Source organism: Sander lucioperca, chromosome 20 (genome assembly GCF_008315115.2).
Source record: "Sander lucioperca isolate FBNREF2018 chromosome 20, SLUC_FBN_1.2, whole genome shotgun sequence".
Lineage (NCBI taxonomy): Eukaryota > Metazoa > Chordata > Actinopteri > Perciformes > Percidae > Sander > Sander lucioperca.
This window is the reverse complement of record NC_050192.1, coordinates 22,214,638-22,238,102: the sequence shown is the minus strand read 5'-3', so window position 1 is coordinate 22,238,102 and position 23,465 is coordinate 22,214,638. Positions and strand designations below refer to the sequence as shown.

The 23,465-nt window shown below is 42.8% G+C and overlaps 1 protein-coding gene across 1 annotated transcript in view; it reads right to left on the bottom strand.

Annotated features, from left to right (window-relative positions):
• Positions 1-19,370, bottom strand: part of LOC116034889 (cilia- and flagella-associated protein 57-like) — a 24,798-nt gene extending 5,428 nt beyond the window's left edge. Inside the window, exon 1 of the mRNA XM_031277653.2 lies at positions 19,096-19,370. Within this exon, the coding sequence (XP_031133513.2) occupies positions 19,096-19,206 (111 nt within the window). The 5' untranslated portion in view covers positions 19,207-19,370. The remainder of the gene's footprint in view (positions 1-19,095) is intronic.
• Positions 19,371-23,465: the final 4,095 nt, after the last annotated feature.

Sequence of the window (23,465 nt, the reverse complement as noted above, 5' to 3'; positions counted from 1 at the left end):
CATCATTAGCAGTACAGCATGTTAAAGGTTTTCTCTTGGACAGTGTGAAACAGAAAAAGATATATTTCAGTAATTACAATAAATTAGCTATTCTATAGAAGTCAATGAGGAAATGAGCTTACTTCTCACTTGATTTTTTACGTTTTTCATTTATGGTCTCAATCGCTAGTTTCATAACACTTTTGTCGCCTAGAAATGTCTTGTTCAGCGTTCTGCCAACCAAGCTAGCCAGCTAGCGTTAGCTGGTAATGTAAGAGAAAGTTTGCTGATTTTCAATCAGCTCAGCCAAACATGCAGATGCACGGCTCTAGTAACCGGAGTTTCACGCTGGCAGAACTCCACTGGATGACTCGCTTCAGAAGGGTTGAAAATCGGCGACTTTCTCTCTTTAGCGCAGGGGTCACCAACACGGTGCCCGCGGGCACCAGGTAGCCCCCAAGGACCACATGAGGAGCCCTCAGGCCTGTTCTAAAAATGAAAATTGAATATTGACATTATCTGTTTCCCACCTTGTTAAGTCATTGTTGATAATTATTGTGAGAAATCATTAACGTGATCAGTGTCTTCACATAGATGACTCTTGTGGTATCTGACTATTTACCATTGTGATCTAAGTTTTTGGTATAAGGAGGATGCATGAACTTTACTCTACATTCACTAAGAACATCTGGAAATTGTTAACATGAGTAGAGGTCCCTCCAAGACAGACACCTTTTTTGGAGTTGTGCCAGATAACAGGCATTGATTGGTCAGTTATCCGTCCAATGGTATACTCACACATATCACGTCCTATGTTGATACAATGCATAGGATATATACGTTCTGCATACAAAGAAAAGGCAGAGCGGCAAATTTTGAGGTTTGGGTTGGTCATTCTCCAAGGTCTCTGCAGGAGTTTGTAAAATTGATGCTGAATCTTTGTTTGTAATAAACCTTTTTATAATCAAGATCAGTGTCGGCGGATTCCTCTTCATACAGCATCACAGCATTACTATTTAAGGCACCACACTATCATTAATCATTAATAATCATATATAACTAAAGGCAAACTGAGAAGAGTGTATCAAACTGGTAGCCCTTCGTATGACTCGGTACCCATGAAGTAGCTCTCAGTATTAAAAAGGTTGGTGACCCCTGCTTTAGCGCATCGCCATGAAACCATACACAACAGTATCTAGTTAGACCGGAAACAAAACAACAGGCACGCCACACACACTTGTTTGGGCCTGCGAGCCGGCCAAAGAGTAGTAGGCTAACGTTCGCTAACGTTACATTTTGAGTGGATGGAGAGCGCGAGACGCCAAAATGGACGCCAGTAAGATTCTGAATGGAAAGTTTACGCTACAAGGCAGAGCCTCTTACTGGCATGGATGACTGTCCCCAGGATTGGTGGTCCACACATGAAGGGGCACATAGTGAAATGGCCCGCCTTGCACTTAGCAAGTAAGTAGTTAGCAACACCGGCCACATCAGTACCTTCTGAAAGGTTGTTTTCACTGTCTTGGCATGTTGTACAAAAGAAGCGAGCTTCCCTGATGTATGAAAATGTCAACAGGCTTGTCTGTTTGAGTAACTGGCTCAAAGCAAAGAAGTAGTAGGCTTACCTTTTATTGCTAACCGTTACTGTTCATTCTTTCTGACATAAGAGGCTGGGTTGATGAGCCTCTGGTGAATATAGAGCAGTAGCATGACTGCTACGTTCAAAGCGAACTTGAGAAAAAGAAGTATTAAGCCATGGTTTAACTGCACTATAGGCTGAGTCCTAGTTTACCTTACATGTGCACATTGTGATATTATTTTGTATCGCTCTGTTTTGATCCTTCAGAAAGGGCTGCTGAAGGGGCTGTTTGTGTGACAGTCTTTTCCCACCCTTTTATTGTTGGACAGTGTAACATTGTGTGAGAGATTATGTGCTCCAAGTGAGAATGTTATTGTGAAATTGAATCCTACAGTAATGCCAATGTTGTTTTCAATAAAAAAACATTTGCACAAAGCAAGCCGATCCACTTTTCCATGTTGATAAGAGCATTAAAATGAGAAAAAATAATGGGACAAAAGTAAATCAAGGGACATTTAGAATAGATAAAAATGTGCGATTAATTGCGAGTTAACTATGACATTAATGCGATTAATCACGATTAAATATTTTAATTGTTTCACAGCACTAGTGAAGAGATAAGTTGGTTTAATCTGAAACGGTGATGTTCGCTTTTTGAAATTCCTCAAATCTCTTTTGCAAACAAACAAACTTATGATGTGTGTGTGTGTGTGTGCGTCCTCAGAGGGTTAACTAATTTGAAAAATTGGCTATATCTGTAACACCTGGACACAGGAATTTGAAAGAGGTAGCTAAAAGTTACTAGAGAATGCAATTTCTGAAGAAACTGCGGTGTGAATGTTGTATGTTTAAAGGTTGACGCTAAACTGTATTGCTGGCTTAAATGTGTAAGAAGTAGGTGAAGTAGTAGGAATAGTTGAAAATGTGGGAATGGGTTTAATTAGTATGAATTTCATAATGTGTGGGGCTGTAAACTGAAGCACTGAGAACTTTGACTTTTTTTAACATACTATAATATGACTTTTTTTTACTTTTTCAACATACTATATTATGACTTTTTAGTGAATATTTTTGACATACTACTGTATACTGACTTTTTTCAACATACTATATTATGACTTCTTTGTGACTTTTTCGACATACTATACAATGACTTTTTTCGACATCTATGACTTTTTTTCGTCCTACTATAATATGACTTTTTTGGACATACTATACTGTGACGTTTTAGTGAATATTTTTGACATACTATACTATGACTTTTTCTCATGACTTTTTTTCGACATAATATCTGATTACTTTTTATGACTTTTTCCACATACTATACTATGACCTTTTTCATCACTTTTTTTGACATACTATACCATGACTTTTTTTTCAATATACTATACTATGACTTTTTTGTGGATATTATTGGCATACTATGCTATTACTTTTTCATGACTTTTTTTCGACCTACTATACTATGACCTTTTTTAACATACTATACTGTGACTGTTTTATGACTTTTTTAACATACTATATTATGACATTTTTGTGAATATTTTTGACGTACTATACTATGACTTTTTTTGTGAATATTTTCAACATACCATACGATGACTTTTTCTCATGACTTTTTTTCGACATACTATCCGATTACTTTTTATGACTTTTTTAACATACTATTCTATGACGTTCTTTTGACTTATAGGACTTTTTTTCATGACTTTTTTTGACCTACTATACTATGACTTCTGTATGATTTTTTGTCCAACATACTATACTATGACTTTTTTGTGTATATTTTTGACGTGTTTATGACTTTCGACATACTATAATATGACTTTTTAGTGAATATTTGACATACTATACTATGACATTTTTCGACATACTATATTATGACTTTTTTATGACTTTTTCAACGTACTATAATATTACTTTTTAGTGAATATTCTCGACATACTATACTATGACATTTTTCGATGTACCATACAATGACTTTTTCTCATGACTTTTTTTCGACATACTATCCGATTACTTTTTATGACTTTTTCCACATACTATCCTGTAACTTTTTTCATCACTTTCTTTGACATACTATACTGTGCCTTTTTAGTGAATATTTTCAACATACTATACTAATGACTTTTTTCATGACTTTTTTTCGACATACTATACTATGACTTTTTAGTAAATATTTCAACATACTATACTATTACTTATTTATGACTTTTTCCACATACTATCCTATGACTTTTTTCGACATACTATAAGATTACTTTTTTATGACTTTTTCAACATACTATTCTATGACGTTCTTTTGACTTCTAGGACATTTTTCATGATTTTTTTTGACCTATTATACTATGACTTCTGTATGATTTTTTTCAACATACTATAATATGACTTTTCAACGTACTATGACTTTTTTGTGACTACTGTGACTTTTTTATGACTTTTTTGACATACTATAATGTGACTTTTTAGTGAATATTTTTGACATACTACACTATGATAAGATACGCGGGATATTTATGCAATTTTATGCAATGAAATTGAGGGAACTTGCAAAAACTGCGGTTTCATCATGGCTTCATCGCGGGGTTTGCAGCTTTTTGATGATGTTCACGTCGCGTAATTACATCACTTCATAACGTTCCCATGGCAACAGGGGAAAATGGCTGCTCTTGTGTGAAGTAAACGCAACATTTTTCAACTTTCTGCTAAGATATATGGGACTTTGTTGCAACATAAATGCGAGGATTATGAAATCAAGCAAGCCCCGCATATTTTGCGCGGAAATCGGCAATTTATGCGGCAAAAGTGCGGCGTATTTGAAAAAATACAGTCAGACAGTAAAAACGACATCATTAAAGCCATCATCAAAAAATGCCTTAATTAAAAAAATAGGAAAAATCCAACCTTTAAGGACACCAATTTGTGAAGGGTATGTGATGATGTGGGGGTATGGTGAAGGGTATGTGATGATGTGGGGGTATGGTGAAGGGTATGTGATGATGTGGGGGTATGGTGAAGGGTATGTGATGATGTGGGGTATGGTGAAGGGTATGTGATGATGTGGGGGCCAAGGGAACTTTATCAGGATGCATAGTATCCTGGATCCATGTAATAACTGGCCTTTCAAAATAAAAGTCTGCCTGCCTCTATGGGAATTTAACATAGGGGTGTACTTACTTATGCCTCCTGTATTTTAAGGAAGAACATTTATTTATTCACGATACATTATTCATTCACAAAGAAAACTGGTGTCCTTAAAGATTGGCTTTTTCCTCATTTTTTTAATTAAGGCATTAAGATCAATTTCCTAAAGATGATATTTTTATTCCTCTTTTTAGTCAACTATAGCATGACTGTATATGCTTCATATATGCAGAAATACATCAGTAAACGTTTATTTTATGATTGTTGATTATTAAAAAAAAAACCTCTCTGATTTTATTTGGTTCGAAAAATCACAACTGAATCCAGCCTTCTGATGGGATCAGGATAATCCTGGTTTTTTTTGGACCAAATAGATCCCAAACCGATCGTTCGCTAACGTTACATTTTGAGTGGATGGAGAGCGCGAGACGCCAAAATGGACGCCAGTAAGATTCTGAATGGAAAGTTTACGCTACAAGGCAGAGCCTCTTACTGGCATGGATGACTGTCCCCAGGATTGGTGGTCCACACATGAAGGGGCACATAGTGAAATGGCCCGCCTTGCACTTAGCAAGTAAGTAGTTAGCAACACCAGCCACATCAGTACCGTCTGAAAGGTTGTTTTCACTGTCTTGGCATGTTGTACAAAAGAAGCGAGCTTCCCTGATGTATGAAAATGTCAACAGGCTTGTCTGTTTGAATAACTGGCTCAAAGCAAAGAAGTAGTAGGCTTACCTTTTATTGCTAACCGTTACTGTTCATTTTTTCTGACATAAGAGGCTGGGTTGATGAGAACGCTTGCTGGATTGCTCAGAGGCTACCCAGTCAGCGTATGCCCCCAACCACCAGCCGTCCTATGAGGGTACCCGCCTGGCTGTTTTCTCTGGGGCCCGCGGAGGTCGCAGACGGGGAAGAGGAAGACATGGCTCCCATCACAATGCCCCGCTCTTCACCCCAGAGTCCTCGTTCCCTAGCGTCCCCGAGCTGACGTGCAACCCTTCTGCTCCCGGGCTGGCGTGCAGCTCTCCTGACCCTGGGCTGGCGTGCAGCTCTCCTGACCCTGGGCTGGCGTGCAGCTCTCCTGACCCTGGGCTGGCGTGCAGCTCTCCTGACCCTGGGCTGGCGTGCAGCTCTCCTGACCCTGAGCTGGCGTGCAGCTCTCCTGACCCCGAGCTGGCCTGCAGCTCTCCTGACCCTGGGCCGACGTGCAGTTCTCCTGACCCCGAGTTAGTTAGCAGTCTCCCTAATCCCCGGCTAGCTAGCAGCCCACTTGAATGCAAGCTGGCTAGCAACATCCCTGAGCCCCGGCTAGCTAGCGAACCCCCTGAGTCCCTGCTAGCTAGCAACCCCTCTGATTCCCCGCTAGCTAGCATCTCCCCAGAATCCAGGCTAGCTAGCAGTCTTCCTGATTCCCGGCTAGCTAGCAGCCTCTCAACTTCCCCGCTAGCTAGCAACCTCCCTAAATCCAGGCTAGCTAGCAAACCCCCTGAATCCAGGCTAGCTAGCATCTCCCCTGAATCCAGGCTAGCTAGCAGCCTTCCTGAGCCCCGGCTAGCTAGCAACCTCCCTGAGCCACAGCTAGCTAACAACTTCCCTGATTCCCTGCTAGCTAGCATCTCCCCTGAATCCAGGCTAGCTAGCAGCCTTCCTGAACCCCGGCTAGCAAACAACTTCCCTGAGCCCCAGCTAGCTAGCAACCCCCCTGATTCCCTGCTAGCTAGCATCTCCCCTGAATCCAGGCTAGCTAGCAGCCTTCCTGAGCCCCGGGTAGCTAGCAACCTCTCTGAGTCCCAGCTAGCTAGCAGCTCCCCTGAATCCAGGCTAGCTAGCAGCCTTCCTGAGCCCCGGCTAGCTAGCAACTTCCCTGAGCCCCAGCTAGCTAGCAACCCCCCTGATTCCCTGCTAGCTAGCATCTCCCCTGAATCCAGGCTAGCTAGCAGCCTTCCAGAGCCCTGGCTAGCTAGCAACCTCCCTGAGCCTCAGCTAGCTAGCAACTTCCCTGATTCCCTGCTAGCTAGCAGCTCCCCTGAATCCAGGCTTGCTAGCAGCCTTCTTGATCCCCGGCTGGCTAGCAGCCTCTCTGAGCCCCGGCTAGCTAGTAGCCTTCCTGAGCCCAGGCTAGTTAACCCTTGAGTCCAGGGTAGCTAGCACTCTCCCAGATCCGAGGCTAGCTAGCAGTCCCCCTGAATTTAGGCTGGCTAGCAGCCTCTCAGAGCCCCAGCTAGCTAGCAACCTCCCCGAATCCTGGCCACCTAGTAACCCCCCTGACTCCAGGCTTGCTAGCAGCTTTCCTAGTGTCCCCGAGCTTCCTAGTGTCCCCGAGCTCCCTAGAGTCCCTGAGCTCCTTACTGTCCCCAAGCTGCCCAGTGTCCCAGCACTGCCCAGCTTCCCCGAGTTTCCTTGTGTCCCCGAGCTTCCTAGTATCCCCGAGCTCCCTAGGGTCCCTGAGCTCCTTACTGTCCCCAAGCTGCCCAGTGTCCCAGCACTGCCCAGCTTCCCCGAGTTTCGTAGTGTCCCCGAGCTTCCTAGTATCCCCGAGCTCCCTAGGGTCCCAGCACTGCCCAGTGTCCCAGCACTGCCCAGTGTCCCAGCACTGCCCAGCTTCCCCGAGCTCCCTAGTGTCCCCAAGCTCCCTAGTGTCCCCGAGCTCCCTAGTGCCCCCGAGCTTTTCGTAGAGTTTCCTAGAGTTCCCGAGTTTCCTAGAGTTCCCGAGTTCCCTAGTGTCCCAAGGCTGTCCTTGAACCTTGATCCCCGGCTGACTAGTAGCTCTCCTGATCCCCAGCTGACTAGCAGCTTTCCTGATCCCCGGCTGGCTAGCAGCCCCCCTGAATTCTGGCTGGTGTCCAGCCCCTCTGAACTGGCTATAGCCGCCCCTGAGACCGCCCCTGAGACTTTGCCGGTCCCCGGCACCCCTGTGACCACCCCTGAGACCGCCCTTGAGACCACCCCTAGGATTTTGCCTTTGTCCTGCCCCCCTGAGACTTTGCCTGTCGGCGGTCAGGCCCACTCCTGCCCCTCGTGCCCTGTCGGCGGTCAGGCCCACTCCTGCCCCTCGTGCCATGTTGACACCCCAGTCAACCTCTGCCCCGGTTGCCTGGCCACCCGACTCCGGCCCAGCTGACCCGCCGCCTGACTCCGGCCCAGCTGACCCGTCGCCAGGCCCCGGCCCTGCTGACCCGTCGCCAGGCCCCGGCCCAGCTGACCCGTCGCCAGGCCCCGGCCCAGCTGACCCGTCGCCTGGTCCTGGCCCAGCTGCCCCTTCACCTGCGCAGCCTCCCAAGGGGCTCCGCCTTGGCCGACCTGCAAGGCCCCCGGAGGGGCGCTGCCATCGACGTCCAGTACGGCCACCTGAGAGATTCTGCCTTCGTCGCCGGTGGCCAGAGGGTTTCTGCCTCCGCCGCAGGCCGCCAGAGGGATTCTGCCTTCGTTGCCGGTGTCCAGAGGGTTTCTGCCTCCGCTGCAACCCGCCAGAGGGATTCTGCCTTCGTCGCCGGTGGCCAGAGGGTTTCTGCCTTCGTCGCAGGCCGCCTGAAGGCTTCTGCCTTCGTGGCTGCTCTCAGTCCCCTGTTGCCGAGGCCTCTCAGTCCCCTGTTGCCGAGGCCTCTCAGTCCCCTGTTGCCGAGGCCTCTCAGTCCCCTTTTGCCGAGGTCTCTCAGTCCCCTGTTGCCGAGGCCTCAGTCCCCTGTCGCCGAGGCCTCTCTGCCCCCTGTCGCCGAGGTCTCCCAGTGACTCTGTTCCCTGTGCCCCAGTGACTCTCTGTTCCCTGTCCCGGGTGGCCCCGCTCTGTGTTTTCCCTCCGAGTGGCCCCGCTCTGTGTTTTCCCCCCGAGTGGCCCCGATCTGTGTTTTTCCCCCCGAGTGGCCCCGCTCTGTGTTTCCCCCCGAGTGGCCCTGCTCTGTTTTCCCCGGGCCCCAGGGCGTTTATCCCTGTGCCACAGTGACACTCTGTTCCCCGGGCCCCAGGGCGCTGTTCCCTGTGCCCCAGTGACACTCTGCCTCCCCTGGACTCTAGTCGCCCTTTTTGGGTTGTTTTTTGTTATGGACGTCTGGTATCCGCCCCTTGAGGGGGGGGGGGGCTCTGTTATGGTTTTGTACATTTTCTGTTTTTTTTGCATTATTCTGTATATTTCTGTTCCCTGTTGTGTCTTATCTTGTTGTGTCAAGTCTCTGTTTAGTTTATTTCATGTTTCCTGTCTGTTGTTCTGGTTTCCTGTTTTATTTTGATAGTCTGTTTTCTGTCGTGTCTTGTCTAGCTTTACTTTGTGTTTTCCCGCCTGTGTGATTGTCTGATGTGCTTCACCTGTTCCCCAGCCCTGGTGTCACCTGTCTTGCGTCTTCTCGTTACCTAGTTTATTTAGCCCCTGTGTTTCCTTTGTCTGGTGTCAGATCATTTTGTGTCAGTTTGTGTTCCTGTCCTGTCAGCGTGTCGTAGCCTGTGCCCTTGTCTTTGGATTCCCTATTCTGTTTTTGTATTTTGGACCTTTTTGCCTGTGCCTTCAGGACTTCCTTCGTTGTTTGCTCTCCTCAGTTTTTGTTCATTAAACCTGTGTTTAACCATCGCCTGCCTGCCTGCCTGCCTCTCTCTGCGTTTGGGTCCTCTTTCCTCCGCCTCCCCGTAACAAACACCTGGACACAAGAATTTGAAAGAGGTAGCTTAAAAGTTACTAGAGAATGCAATTTCTGAAGAAACTGCGGTGTGAATGTTGTATGTTTAAAGGTTGACGCTAAACTGTATTGCTGGCTTAAATGTGTAAGAAGTACAGTGCCTGACAAAAGTCTTGTCTCTTATCTAAGTTGTAGATAACAACAAATAATAACTTGACTTGTAGTTGATCAATTGGAATCAGAAATGGCTTACATATAAGGCAAAGGCTTCTGGATTATGCTTATTATACCAAAATAAAGTTTTGTATCATTCATTGAGTTTTATCATTGAATTAGGACAGAAAGGTCAGATTTGGTTTGGACAAAAGTCTTGTTGCATACAAAAATACAGTAATGTACGGTAGAAATTATACTTTATTGTGAATACACAAACATGCTACAATAACATCAGAGCATACGTAAAGTCATGGTGCCTTGGGAAAAAGAAAATGAGCTTGGAGGACTACATCCATACGTCTCGGCAATGACTCAAATAACGTATTGATGAAGTCATCTGGAATAGCAAAGAAAGCAGTCTTGCAGGACTCCCAGAGTTCATCAAGATTCGTTGGTTTCATCTTCCAAGCCTCCTCCTTTATCTTACCCCAGACATGCTCAATAATGTTCATGTCTGGTGACTGGGCTGGCCAATCCTGGAGCACCTTGACCTTCTTCGCTTTCAGGAACTTTGATGTGGAGGCTGAAGTATGACAAGGAGCGCCATCCTGCTGAAGAATTTTCCCTCTCTTGTGGTTTGGAATGTAATGGGCAGCAATAATTTGTTGATACTTCAGGCTGTTGTTGTTGCCATCCACTCTGCAGATCTCTCGCACACCCCCATACTGCATGTAACCCCAAACCATTATTTTTCCTCCACCAACTTGACTGTTTTCTGGGTGAATCTTGGGTCCATGCGGGTTCCAACAGGTCTTCTGCAGTATTTGCAGCAATTGGGATGCAGTTCAATGGATGATTCATCAGAAAAATCAACCTTCTGCCACTTTTCCACTGTCCATCCTTTCACCAAGCTGTGGGCCTTTGCAAATGCAACACACTTTTTTAGTTTTCTTCTGTTTAATGCTGGTTTGTGAGCACTAATTCGGCCATGGAGACCACTGCATGAGAGAATTCGACAAACTGTTGTTGTTATAGATACAGGGGTTTCTGGTTGCCAGCCCAGAAAAAGGGCTGTCCCTGGACTGTCGAAGCAACGGTCCTCTCGAACAGTTGTCTTACGGGGGTCTGCCTGACCTGGACTTGTCATGAACTTCACCAGTTTCTTCAAATCTTTTTCTTATCCTTTCCACTTGACGTTTGGATACATTGAAGATGTCTGCCGACTTGGTCTTCAGGCTCTTGATGATCAGCACTTTGGTCTGTGGTTGAATCTTTGGCATGTTGTGAGAGGTCAGGTTGCACTTCACATGAAGGTCTGGTGTGCTGGAGTTCTTTTTATACACACCCAGGAATGTGTTAATTACAGTATTTGTCACAGGTGAAACTCTAATCTGTGATTGGTTGAATCATATAAAGACACGACAAGACTTTTGTCCAAGTCAAATCTGACCTTTCTGTCCTAATTCAATGATAAAACTCAATGAATGATACAAAACTTTATTTTGGTATAATAAGCATAATCCATAAGCCTTTGCCTTTCATGTAAGCCATTTCTGATTCCAATTGATCAACTACAAGTCAAGTTATTATTTGTTGTTCCTACAACTTAGATAAGCGACAAGACTTTTGTCAGGCACTGTAGGTGACGTAGTAGGAATAGTTGAAAATGTGGGAATGGGTTTAATTAGTATGAATTTCATTGAGTGTAGGGCTGTAAACTGAAGCATTGAGAACTTTGACTTTTTTTTTTTAACATACTATAATATGACTTTTTGACTTTTTCAACATACTATAATATGACTTTATTCTTATGACCTTTTTCCACATGCTATACTATGACTTTTTTCGACATCTATGACTTTTTTTCGACATACTATACTATGACTTTTTCTCATGACTTTTTCCACATACTATCCTATGACTTTTCGACATACTATAAGGGCATTTTCACACATACCTCATTTGGTCCGGACTTTCGGACTTTTCAGTTTGATCCAAACCAAAATTAGAGGTGTGAAACCTCCCCCGGACCACGGTCCGGATCAAAAGACCAAATTTTGGTCCGACCAAAAGAGGTGGTCTCGGTCCGGACCAAACCTAACCATGGTCCGGTTCGTTTACAGTGTGAAAGCATTTTTTGGATGTTTCGGACCAAATACAAGGAGCTCTGGCAGGCTCTCCTTGTGTTACAAGACCGGGGAATAGCTCCTTTAAGGAATAGCTCGGTGCTGACGGTGACTACGCTCAGAGGAGACAGCTGTCGGCTATATTATGACTTTTTTGTGAATATTTGACATACTACACTATGACTTTTTCGACATACTATGACTTTTTAGTGAATATTTTCGACATACTATATTATGACTTTTTTCTTATGACCTTTTTTGACATACTATACTGTGACTTTTTTGTGAATATTTTTGACATACTACTGTATACTGACTTTTTTTCGACATACTATCCTGTGACTATTTTCATGACTTTTTTTCGACATACTATACTATTACTTTTTTGTGAATATTTTTCACATACTACTGTATACTGACTATTTTCTTGACTTTTTTTCAACATACTATACTATGACTTTTTGTGAATATTTTGGACATACTATACTATGACTTTTTGATGACTTTTTCAACATACTAATGACTTTTTTATGACTTTTTCAACATACTATACTATGACTTTTCATGAATTTCTTTCGACATACACTATATATATATATATATATATAGACATAGACATGAAGGGTGTGGATATTGACATCTCTATGGATGATGTCAAATCTTATTTTAGACGTGTAAATCCCCGTAAAACTTGTGGACCTGATGGTATCAGCTGCAGGACACTAAAGGTGTGTGCTGATCAGCTGGCACAGCCCTTCCACAGGTTGTTTCAGCTGTCACTAGATACTGGAGTTGTTCCCAGTTTATGGAAAAAATCCCTAATAGTGCCTGTGCCTAAAAACAATAGACCTAAGGAACTCAATGACCTGCGCCCTGTTGCCCTTACATCTACAGTTATGAAATGTTTTGAAATAATAATTTTAAAACAACTTCTCCATGAGGTTTCACCTCTTTTAGACCAGAATCAATAGGCTCTATGCACGCATCACTTCCGCATTGGCGTAAGGATGCTTGGACATTTCCGGTTACCGGAAGAAAACATTAGACAGTGACAGTAGACCGTTATGATGGCAGAGATTAAGTTTACAAGGTGTTTGCTGGAGTTGCCTAAAGTATCTATTAATAATATACGGAGGGTCGTCCGGCCATCCAGTACGACACCACGTAGCAAATTGGATAAAGGCTTCAAATTTTACGTTTCTTAATTTCTTTGCAACTTTGAAGGTAATTTGCTAACGCTAGCTAGCCTGAGCTAGAAGCCTTGCTTTGGTGTTTTAAGTCATGACTCCGTCCTGCTTCAGGTTAATCATGCTTTAAATAAAGTCTAATCATGTGTATATACCTCTCACTTCATGTGTTTGTACTTTTATGAAAGTATCAGGTAAAAACAGGGCTACAAATGAGATCTCTGTGAGAGCCCAGCATACTCCTAGCTAACTATTATGTAGCTGCATGCTAACACGACATAGCTGTAATCTTGGCCAGTGCTGGTCATTTCTCCCCAAATTCCTGTCACTTTACTGCTGGGACATGTCCGGTTGTGTAGTATTTGGTTTAGAATCCTTTATTGGTGATTTTTCACGGTACAAAGTCCTGCTATAGTGTATAGCTATATATACTCCGCTACTACCTTGAAAAATCACAAATAAAGGCTTCTAAACCAAATACTACATAACCGGACATGTCCCAGCAGTAAAGTGACCAGAATTTGGGGAGAAATTACCAGCATTGGCCAAGATTACAGCTAAGATACAGCTATGTTGCGTCAGCATGCAGCTACATAATAGTTAGCTAGGGGTACGCTAACGTTAGATTGTAGTGGAACGAAGAAGCACTTTCTAACGTCAAAAATCACAGATAAAGGGTTCTGAACCAAACATTACCCAATCAGACATGTTTCAGCAGGAATGCGACCCAGAATTGGGGAGAATTTAACAACACTGGTAGCCAAGATGACATACTGCCGTTAGCATTTAGCTACATGCGACAATGTTAAAACCGCATGTTTTTTTTTTTTTTAAAAGTGTCGGCTGCAGACTTGTGTGTTCGTTATAAGAAAGTTGTCTCATCGGATGTTAATCACCCACCGTTTATGTAATTCATTGTCTTTGGGAAAAGTAAAAAAACTAACAGAATTGCATCTTTCAGACACTACATTGATTGCGGCACACAGCAGTGGTGGCTGGAAGAGCTGTCATCCCATCTTTGAAAGGACACTTTCGTACGTTTATTCATCGTGTTATTAGTCAAGACAAAGTATTGACCCTTTGCAAACACGTCACACGACCACGTGACGGCGCCATGACGGACGGCGGAAGCACAGGCTAAACAGTACTGGACGAGCGGAAAGTTTCATAGTTTCAATCAGTTTGAAATACATAACACTAAATAAACTGTATTTGTGGCTTTATATGGTTTCTTCTATTGAACAACAAGTTGTCTTGCCGTTATCGGTCGAGGTAGGGCATCTGGTAGGTGCTCACAAAGAGCAGTATTTGGAGAAGTTGGAGATAGTAGGTTTGGATACCGACCCTTAATTCGTTCTCCCTCCGTTTTCACGGACCTCATTAAATCACAGAGTCTGCCTGACTTCAAGTTGTAGAGTGCCTTTGTGTCTCTTAACAGACACAAAATGCAATTAATATGTCTGTGCCACATGAACAGGGCCCTTACGTGTCAACAAGATGCGTTTTCAACTCAGACATTGTTTAAATTCACATAACCTGGTCTCTGTCTCGATCCTGCTGGTAGCTAGCTTGCCCTGCTAGCTGATAGCCGTTAGCTGCTAGCTGCCGTCCGGTGAGTGTTTTCAGACAGGCTTCCTGTGATAATCATCCCAATAATAATCCACGGAGCGGCGGTGGTGTGGCTATGTCCTCCAGAGGACAGGTCATGTCACGTCTTGAAGTTTATTCCCCCCTAAAAAAAACCGTAGTGTGGTAGTAGCTGGACGGCACTCACCGGACGGCAGCTAACGGCTATCAGCTAGCAGGGCAAGCTAGCTACCAGCAGGATCGAGACAGGGACCAGGTTATGTGAATTTAAACAATGTCTGAGTTGAAAACGCATCTTGTTGACACGTAAGGGCCCTGTCCATGTGGCACGGACATATTAATTGCATTTTGTGTCTGTTAAGAGACACAAAGGCCCCGACCACTGCCGTTTTAGCTCAGTGGATGCTTGTAGTACGTAGCTGCAGCTTCTCCGTGTTACCTGCACTGATTCGGGTCGGGTTTTTTTCTATCAAAAGTACTCGCGTAGCATAGCGATCAAGACTAACTTAAAAATTGACCGGAATTCTTCTTTAATTAAAGATTTATATAACACGTAGCCCATGTTTTTAGAGGACATGGTCGGTCGTGGCTACCCGTACCGTTGTTCACTGGGTGTGCCACTGCAACTTCCTAGCTAATGGATGCCTGAACACATCCCAGCTCTTGGAAGTGCAGTCATTAATTATCTATCACACGTTAATCCATGCAGTAAATCACGGAGTGTCTATGATCAGTAGTAACCACACATAATTGTAACATCTAGCCATCTTCTTATCTGTGATTATTTTCGCTGCGTAGCCTATGTTTAGATTTGACTGGTGGATATTACGACGCGATGGGCAGCAGCTAGCGACCTGTCCTCAGCTAGCCGGGTTAGGAGCTCCGCAGACCCGCATTTAACTCGTTTTTGAAGCTAGTTTCCGTGCTATGTCATCTTTAATTTAACCGATATTTTTTGTATGTGTGTTAAGTTAAATGAACAATGGAACGGCTTTCTTTTTTGGATATGTAGCTAGGTTAGTGAATAACCGGTTAGCTAGTTATGTGGGTCATCATCGGGTTGGACCTGTTAGCTGGTTAGCACGGCAGCTAGCTGGTTGAGGATCATTTATCACTCATTTCCATTTGAAACAGAAAGGCAATACATACACATGCTTGTGTTGGTGAGGATTACTCTGCACATTGTGAATGTGAGAACACAAACACGAACGAAAACGTATGAGTTTAGCTTGCCGTCCATCTACAGCATAGCTCTTCCGCCGTCCGTCATGGCGTTCATAATTCGCGCGAGTGGAGCGTGACGTCACGTGCAAAGGGTCAATTACAAGTAAAAACATTAACATAAACAACACAACAACGACGAAAATTAACAGTTTTGGATGTTATGACGACAAGCATTCAATGGTAGCACAGCATTCTACGATAACCGGAAGTTTACATGCATCCTGAGATTTAACCGGAAATACGTCATGCTCGCCTGTGCATATCGCCTATTTGCTTATCGGGCAGAGAGAGGTGTTGAGGACGCGCTGCTATCTTTGATTAACAGCACTCATGAGCACCTTGAGCACGCAAAGAGCCTGGTCAAGATTGTGTTCATTGACTTCAGCAGCGCTTTTAATACAATCCAACCCCACCTTCTGGTGAGAAAATTGGTGCATTTGGGAGTAAATCCCCAACTGATCTCATGGATTTATGACTTCTTGACAAACCGTAGTCAGCAAGTCAGATTTAACTCATGTATATCATCTTCAAAAATTATAAACACACCACAAGGATGCGTTCTGTCACCTATTTTATATACATTGTACACCAATAACTGTCAAGCATCCTCTTCAGCCCACACTTATTTTAAATACGCTGACGACACAGCACTGGTTGGTTTTTTAAAATATGACATTTCTTCTGTGAATGAATTCCAGAGGGAATTACAGGGATTTACTCAGTGGTGTTCTGATAATTTCCTTGAAAAAATGTGAAGAAAACAAAAGAGATGGTCATAGATTTTAACATAAATAGAATCACAGCCCCCCCCTCTAAGATCAATGGTGAACTAGTAGAGAGAGTCTCAACCTACAAATATCTGGGAGTTGAAATTGACTCTAAATTAACTTTTAATGTATGCGCACTGAATAAAACTAAGAAAATGCACCAGCGGATGTTGTTCCTTAGGAAACTAAACACTTTTAGATTAGACAGACACATCCTTGTAATGTTTTACAAAAGTATCCTCCAGAGTGTTCTGTCTTTTGGCCTTATCTGTGTGTTTGGTAACATGCATGCTAAGGACCAAAAGAAATTGCAGCGACTGATCAAGATGGCCAGTAGGATCATCGGAATTGATCAGGTGTCGGCAGCTCAGTTGTACAATGAGCTTATCTTAAAAAAGACTGACCAAATCCTTAATGACCCTACTCACCCTCTTCACCATAAATTTATGAGAAGCAATAGGTCAACTGGTAGAATTTTACAACAGAGAATTAGAACAGAAAGGTACAATAAATCATTTGTGCCTACAGCGATCAGATTGTATAATGACCAAGCACATCACAGGCACTTTAATTCCGCACTGGCACTTTAACTGGATGGTAGATCTTAATTTTTCTTATTATTTTTAAAATGTTTTGCTACCTGAATTTTATAGTTTCGTATCGTAAATGTCAGACGTCGGATTGTCTTTGTCTTTTTTGTAGTATTGTTTATTGTTTTTGTTGATTTCTGTCATTGTCATTTCTGTAGTATCATTCTCTTCTTTATACATGCTTATTGGCTTGTTTGTGGTGTCTATATGTTTAGAGAATATGTTGTGACTAGGACGCGTAATGAATGACCACATGAATTTCCCCTTGTGGGATAATAAAGTTTACCTTGACCTTGACCTTTTTTGACTTTTTTTGACATACCATACAATGACTTTTTTATGACTTTTTCAGCATACTATACTATGACTTTTTTGTACTTTTTTCAGCTTACTGTACTATGACTTTTTTTTTTTTTAAACATACTATACTATTACTTTTTTTAAACCTTTTTTCATCATACTTTCTGGTACGCTGCTGCCACCGCTGAAGACAAGAGCAGACTGCAGAGCATCATCCCCTCTGCTGAGAAGTTGATTTGCTGCTATCTGCCGTCTCTCCAGGATCTGTACGCCTCCAGGACACTGAGGCGAGCAGGAAAGAGTCTGGCTGATCCCTCTCACCCTGGAAACACTATGTTTGAATCTCTCCCCTCTGGCAGGAGGTGTCCATCAGAAACCTCCTCCTTACACTGGCTCCATAGCTCAGGGGTTAGAGCACTGGTCTTGTAAACCAGGGTGAGTTCAAATCTCACTCAAATCACTTCTTTGAATTTGCCCTTGGGTATTATTAAAGTATCTATCCATCTATCTGTCACTACACTTTGCATGTACAATCATCTGCACGTTGCACAGAGTGCTCAAACTACTTACGCAGCCATTTCCTATATTTTGTTTACTGTTTTTGTGTATATTGTATTTTTTTATTTAGAAAAGACGTATGCATACCTCTTTGAAGGTTTCAAATATTTAAATCATACATGAGGTATCACAGATACAGGAAATACAAGAACAGATATTGAGCTGAAGTTGTTCATTTTATTTGAAATTAATTTTAATTGTCACAATTACTGTCATTTTAAGGGGAGTTTTAGCAGTCAACTTTTGGGAGATCACTGATCCCTGAATGATACGGCCTCACGTGAATGACACCGTCCATGTATTGATGTGTCTGCGTAGATGATGATATCGTGACATCTGCACAGGAATGCACAGATGATACGATTCTGTCATCAGGGAAGTCCAGATCTGCACAGGAATGCACAGATGACACGACACTGTGAATGACACTGTCCATGTATTCATGCGTAGATGATGATATTGTGGCATTTGTACAGGAAAGCACTGATGACACGATTCTGTCATCAGGGAGGACCAGATCTGCACAGGAATGCACAGATGACACGATACTGTGAATGACACTGTCCATGTATTCATGCGTAGATGATGATATTGTGGCATTTGTACAGGAAAGCACTGATGACACGATTCTGTCATCAGGGAGGACCGGTGGCTGGCTGTCACCTGTGAGAAGAGATGATGGTTCGACATTGATGTTTTTTCGTAGCACTTTCTTATTTATCCAGGACATTATTTTCTGCAGTGGCGGCTTTTTTGCCTTTTCAAGAAGCCGTTTTGTTTCTTTGAGTTCTTTTGTTATGTTGTGCTGCTCCATCGTCTTCTTGTTGATTATATAAGTTAAGGCTCTGTGTTCCTGCTCTCTTCTCTTAAAATTCAATTCTTCGTAATGTTTCAAGGCTTCGAGGCGCTTTCTGTAATGGCTGATTGTTACGTCACTATCAGGAACCGCTTTTATAAGATAAGCCTCAGTGTTTTCATCCATCTGTACTTGGGTGTCATTGTCGATGTAACGTCTTTTGACCTCAATGATATTCTGTACCCATTCCGTGGGGTCCAAGGTATAATCAATGCATTCCTGCAGATCGGTCTTGAACTGTGTGATATAGCTGCTCATGCTGCTGTTTTTCTCTATCTCATTAATCAGGTCTGCATCACAGTGTTTGAGATGTGTGATGGTTGCACCCAGGTTGGCGTTCTCTCGGTTGGCCTTCTTCAGCTCCTTTCTCGTTTTTTTGAGCTCAGCCTGTGTCGATTTGAGTATGCCTTTCAACTTGTTTACTTCATCACGTTTCACCTCCTCTTGGTCAGTTTTCACCTTTTTCGCGAGAGCCATGACTTCCATTTGCGAAACGTTAGACCTAGCTATTTTATTATGGTTAAACTTTTGCTTTTGCACTTTGAACATTAACTTCTTCTTAAAGTTATGTCGAAAAGTGTACAAGAACAGAACTTGAGCAGTCAATAAAAACACTGTTGCATCAAAATGGTCTCGTCTGTGCTTGTGATCTGTGCTGAAAGGTTAACCAACTGTTTCCTCCTAACACTGAAACTGAAGATATCAACGGACCTTTGTGACATCATCCATCAAAGGAACAGTCATCAAAGGATTATAAGCATAAGGGAAATTCTAACATTCCAACACAAATTTCAAAAGTAAACAATTCTGTGTGTGTGTGTGTGTGTGTGTGTGTGTGTGTGTGTGTGTGTGTGAGAGAGTGAGTGTGTGTGTGTGTGTGTGTGTGTGTGTGTGTGTGTCTGTGTGTGTGTGTGTGTGTGTGTGTGTGTGTGTGTGTGTGTGTGTGTGAGTGTGTGTGTGTGTGTGTGTGAGTGTGTGTGTGTGTGTGTGTGTGTGTGTGTCTCTGTCTGTGTGTGTGAGAGAGTGTGTGTGTGTGTGTGTGTGTGTGTCTCTGTCTGTGTGTGTGAGAGTGAGTGTGTGTGTGTGTGTCTCTCTCTGTGTGTGTGTGTGTGTGTGTGTGTGTGTGTGTGTCTGAGTGAGTGAATGAGTGAGTGAGTGTGTGTGTGTGTGTGTGTGTGTGTGTTTTAACATTCCAACAATGTTAACCCTTGTGTTGAAGCTGTGGAACAATATTCTGTCAGGGAGGGGGGAGAAAAAAACAAAGAAGAAAAAGGAAAGAATTGAAGGCATGAAGGTATTTTAGCCCCCCATGAACACTTAAAGAATTTTTTTTGATGTTTTTAAATTGTTTGGGCAAGCCGCGGGTGGGATTCGAACCGTCAAACTGTGGAACTTAATGTCTACCACCAGTCTAGACGTTGTACTGCCCTCTACCGTTTGTTAAAATGAACAGTTATTTTGTATTTTGTTATATAGTCCAATACAGGGCAGATATTCCATCAGTTTCTTTATTTTAGTCCAGTTATCCAGGTTAAAAACAGTTTATTGCCTTATTTGGGCTGGGCTGGGGTGTAAATACAATGAATAATAAATGCAAATAAATATTGACCCTTTGCAAACACGTCACACGACCACGTGACGGCGCCATGACGGACGGCGGAAGCACAGGCTAAACAGTAGTGGACGAGCGGAAAGTTTCATAGTTTCAGTCAGTTTGAAATACATAACACTAAATAAACTGTATTTGTGGCTTTATATGGTTTCTTCTATTGAACAACAAGTTGTCGTGCCGTTATCGGTCGAGGTAGGGCATCTGGTAGGTGCTCACAAAGAGCAGTATTTGGAGAAGTTGGAGATAGTAGGTTTGGATACCGACCCTTAATTCGTTCTCGCTCCGTTTTCACGGACCTCATTAAATCACAGAGTCCGCCCGACTTCAAGTTTTAGAGTGCCTTTGTGTCTCTTAACAGACACAAAATGCAATTAATATGTCTGTGCCACATGAACAGGGCCCTTATGTGTCAACAAGATGTGTTTTCAACTCAGACATTGTTTAAATTCACCTACCCTGGTCCCTGTCTCAATCCTGCTGGTAGCTAGTTTGCCCTGCTAGCTGATAGCCGTTAGCTGCTAGCTGCCGTCCGGTGAGTGTATTCAGACAGGCTTCTGTGATAATCATCCCAATAATAATCTGCGGAGCGGCGGTGGTGTGGCTATGTCCTCCAGAGGACAGGTCATGTCACATCTTGAAGTTTATTCCCCCCTAAAAAAACAGTAGTGTGGTAGTAGCTGGACGGCACTCACCGGACGGCAGCTAATGGCTAGCAGGGCAAGCTAGCTACCAGCAGGATCGAGACAGGGACCAGGTTATGTGAATTTAAACAATGTCTGAGTTGAAAAGGCATCTTGTTGACACGTAAGGGCCCTGTCCATGTGGCACGGACATATTAATTGCATTTTGTGTCTGTTAAGAGGCACAAAGGCCCTGACCACTGCCGTTTTAGCTCAGTGGACGCTTGTAGTACGTAGCTGTAGCTTCTCCGTGTTACCTGCACTGATTCGGGTCGGGTTTTTTCTATCGAAAGTACTCGCGTAGCATAGCGATCAAGACTAACGTAAAAATTGACCGGAATTCTCCTTTAATTAAAGATTTATATAACACGTAGCCCATGTTTTTAGAGGACATGATCGGTCGTGGCTACCCGTACCGTTGTTCACTGGATGTGCCACTGCAACTTCCTAGCTAATGGATGCCTGAACACATCCCAGCTCTTGGAAGTGCAGTCATTAATTATCTATCACACGTTAATCCATGCAGTAAATCACGGAGTGTCTATGATCAGTAGTAACCACACATAATTGTAACATCTAGCCATCTTCTTATCTGTGATTATTTTGGATATTTGGGATATTACGACGCGATGGGCAGCAGCTAGCGAGCCGTCCAAAACTAGCTGCAGCTAGCTCGTCAGCTAGCCGGGTTAGGAGCTCCGCAGACCCGCATTTAACTCGTTTTTGAAGCTAGTTTCCGTGCTATGTCATCTTTAATTTAACCGATATTTTTTGTATGTGTGTTAAGTTAAATGATCAATGGAACGGCTTTCTTTTTTGGATATGTAGCTAGGTCAGTGAATAACCGGTTAGCTAGTTATGTGGGTCATCATCGGGTTGGACCTGTTAGCTGGTTAGCACGGCAGCTAGCTGGTTGAGGATCATTTTATTTATCACTCATTTCCATTTGAAACAGAAAGGCAATACATACACATGCTTGTGTTGGTGAGGATTACTCTGCACATTGTGCATTTGAGAACACAAACACGAACGAAAACCTACGAGTTTAGCTTGCCGTCCATCTACAGCATAGCTCTTCCGCCGTCCGTCATGGCGTTCATAATTCGCGCGAGTGGAGCGTGACGTCACGTGCAAAGGGTCAATAAATCATTCTTGTGAATGCGGCTGACATGCTCGCGCGACGCATCCAGTGTGTAACCGGCCTAAGTTTCTCAAGCTTCAAGTTGTCGAGCGCTTCTTTAATCCAACGGTCGTGTGTGGGAGAGCCTCCACTTGAGCAAGATCAACCTCCGGGATAGCAGGGATGTAAACGCCAGGGCCCGCAAAAGTAAGTATTTTTGACATACTACTGTATACTGATTATTTTCTTGACTTTTTTTCAACCTACTATACTATGACTTTTTTCAACATACTATAACTATGGCTTCTTTTGAATATTTTGGACATACTATACTATGACTTTTTCAACATGCTGAGTTTTTATGACTACTGTGACTTTTTATGACTTTTTTCAACATACTATACTATGACTTTTTATGACTTTCTCAAGATACTATTCTATGACGTTCTTTTGACTTCTGACTTTTTTCTATGACTTTGTTCGACATACTATACTATTACTTTTGACTTTTTCCACATACTATCCTGTGACTATTTTCATGACTTTTTTTCGACATACTATACTATTACTTTTTTGTGAATATTTTTCACATACTACTGTATACTGACTATTTTCTTGACTTTTTTTCAACATACTATACTATGACTTTTTGTGAATATTTTGGACATACTATACTATGACTTTTTGATGACTTTTTCAACATACTATACTATGACTTTTTTATGACTTTTTCAACATACTATACTATGACTTTTCATGAATTTCTTTCGACATACTATATACCTATATATATATATATATATATATATATATATATATATATATATATATATAGACATGAAGGGTGTGGATATTGACATCTCTATGGATGATGTCAAATCTTATTTTAGACGTGTAAATCCCCGTAAATCTTGTGGACTTGTGGTCGTCCGGCCATCCAGTACGACACCACGTAGCAAATTGGATAAAGGCTTCAAATTTTACGTTTCTTAATTTCTTTGCAACTTTGAAGGTAATTTGCTAACGCTAGCTAGCCTGAGCTAGAAGCCTTGCTTTGGTGTTTTAAGTCATGACTCCGTCCTGCTTCAGGTTAATCATGCTTTAAATAAAGTCTAATCATGTGTATATACCTCTCACTTCATGTGTTTGTACTTTTATGAAAGTATCAGGTAAAAACAGGGCTACAAATGAGATCTCTGTGAGAGCCCAGCATACTCCTAGCTAACTATTATGTAGCTGCATGCTAACACGACATAGCTGTAATCTTGGCCAGTGCTGGTCATTTCTCCCCAAATTCCTGTCACTTTACTGCTGGGACATGTCCGGTTGTGTAGTATTTGGTTTAGAATCCTTTATTGGTGATTTTTCACGGTACAAAGTCCTGCTATAGTGTATA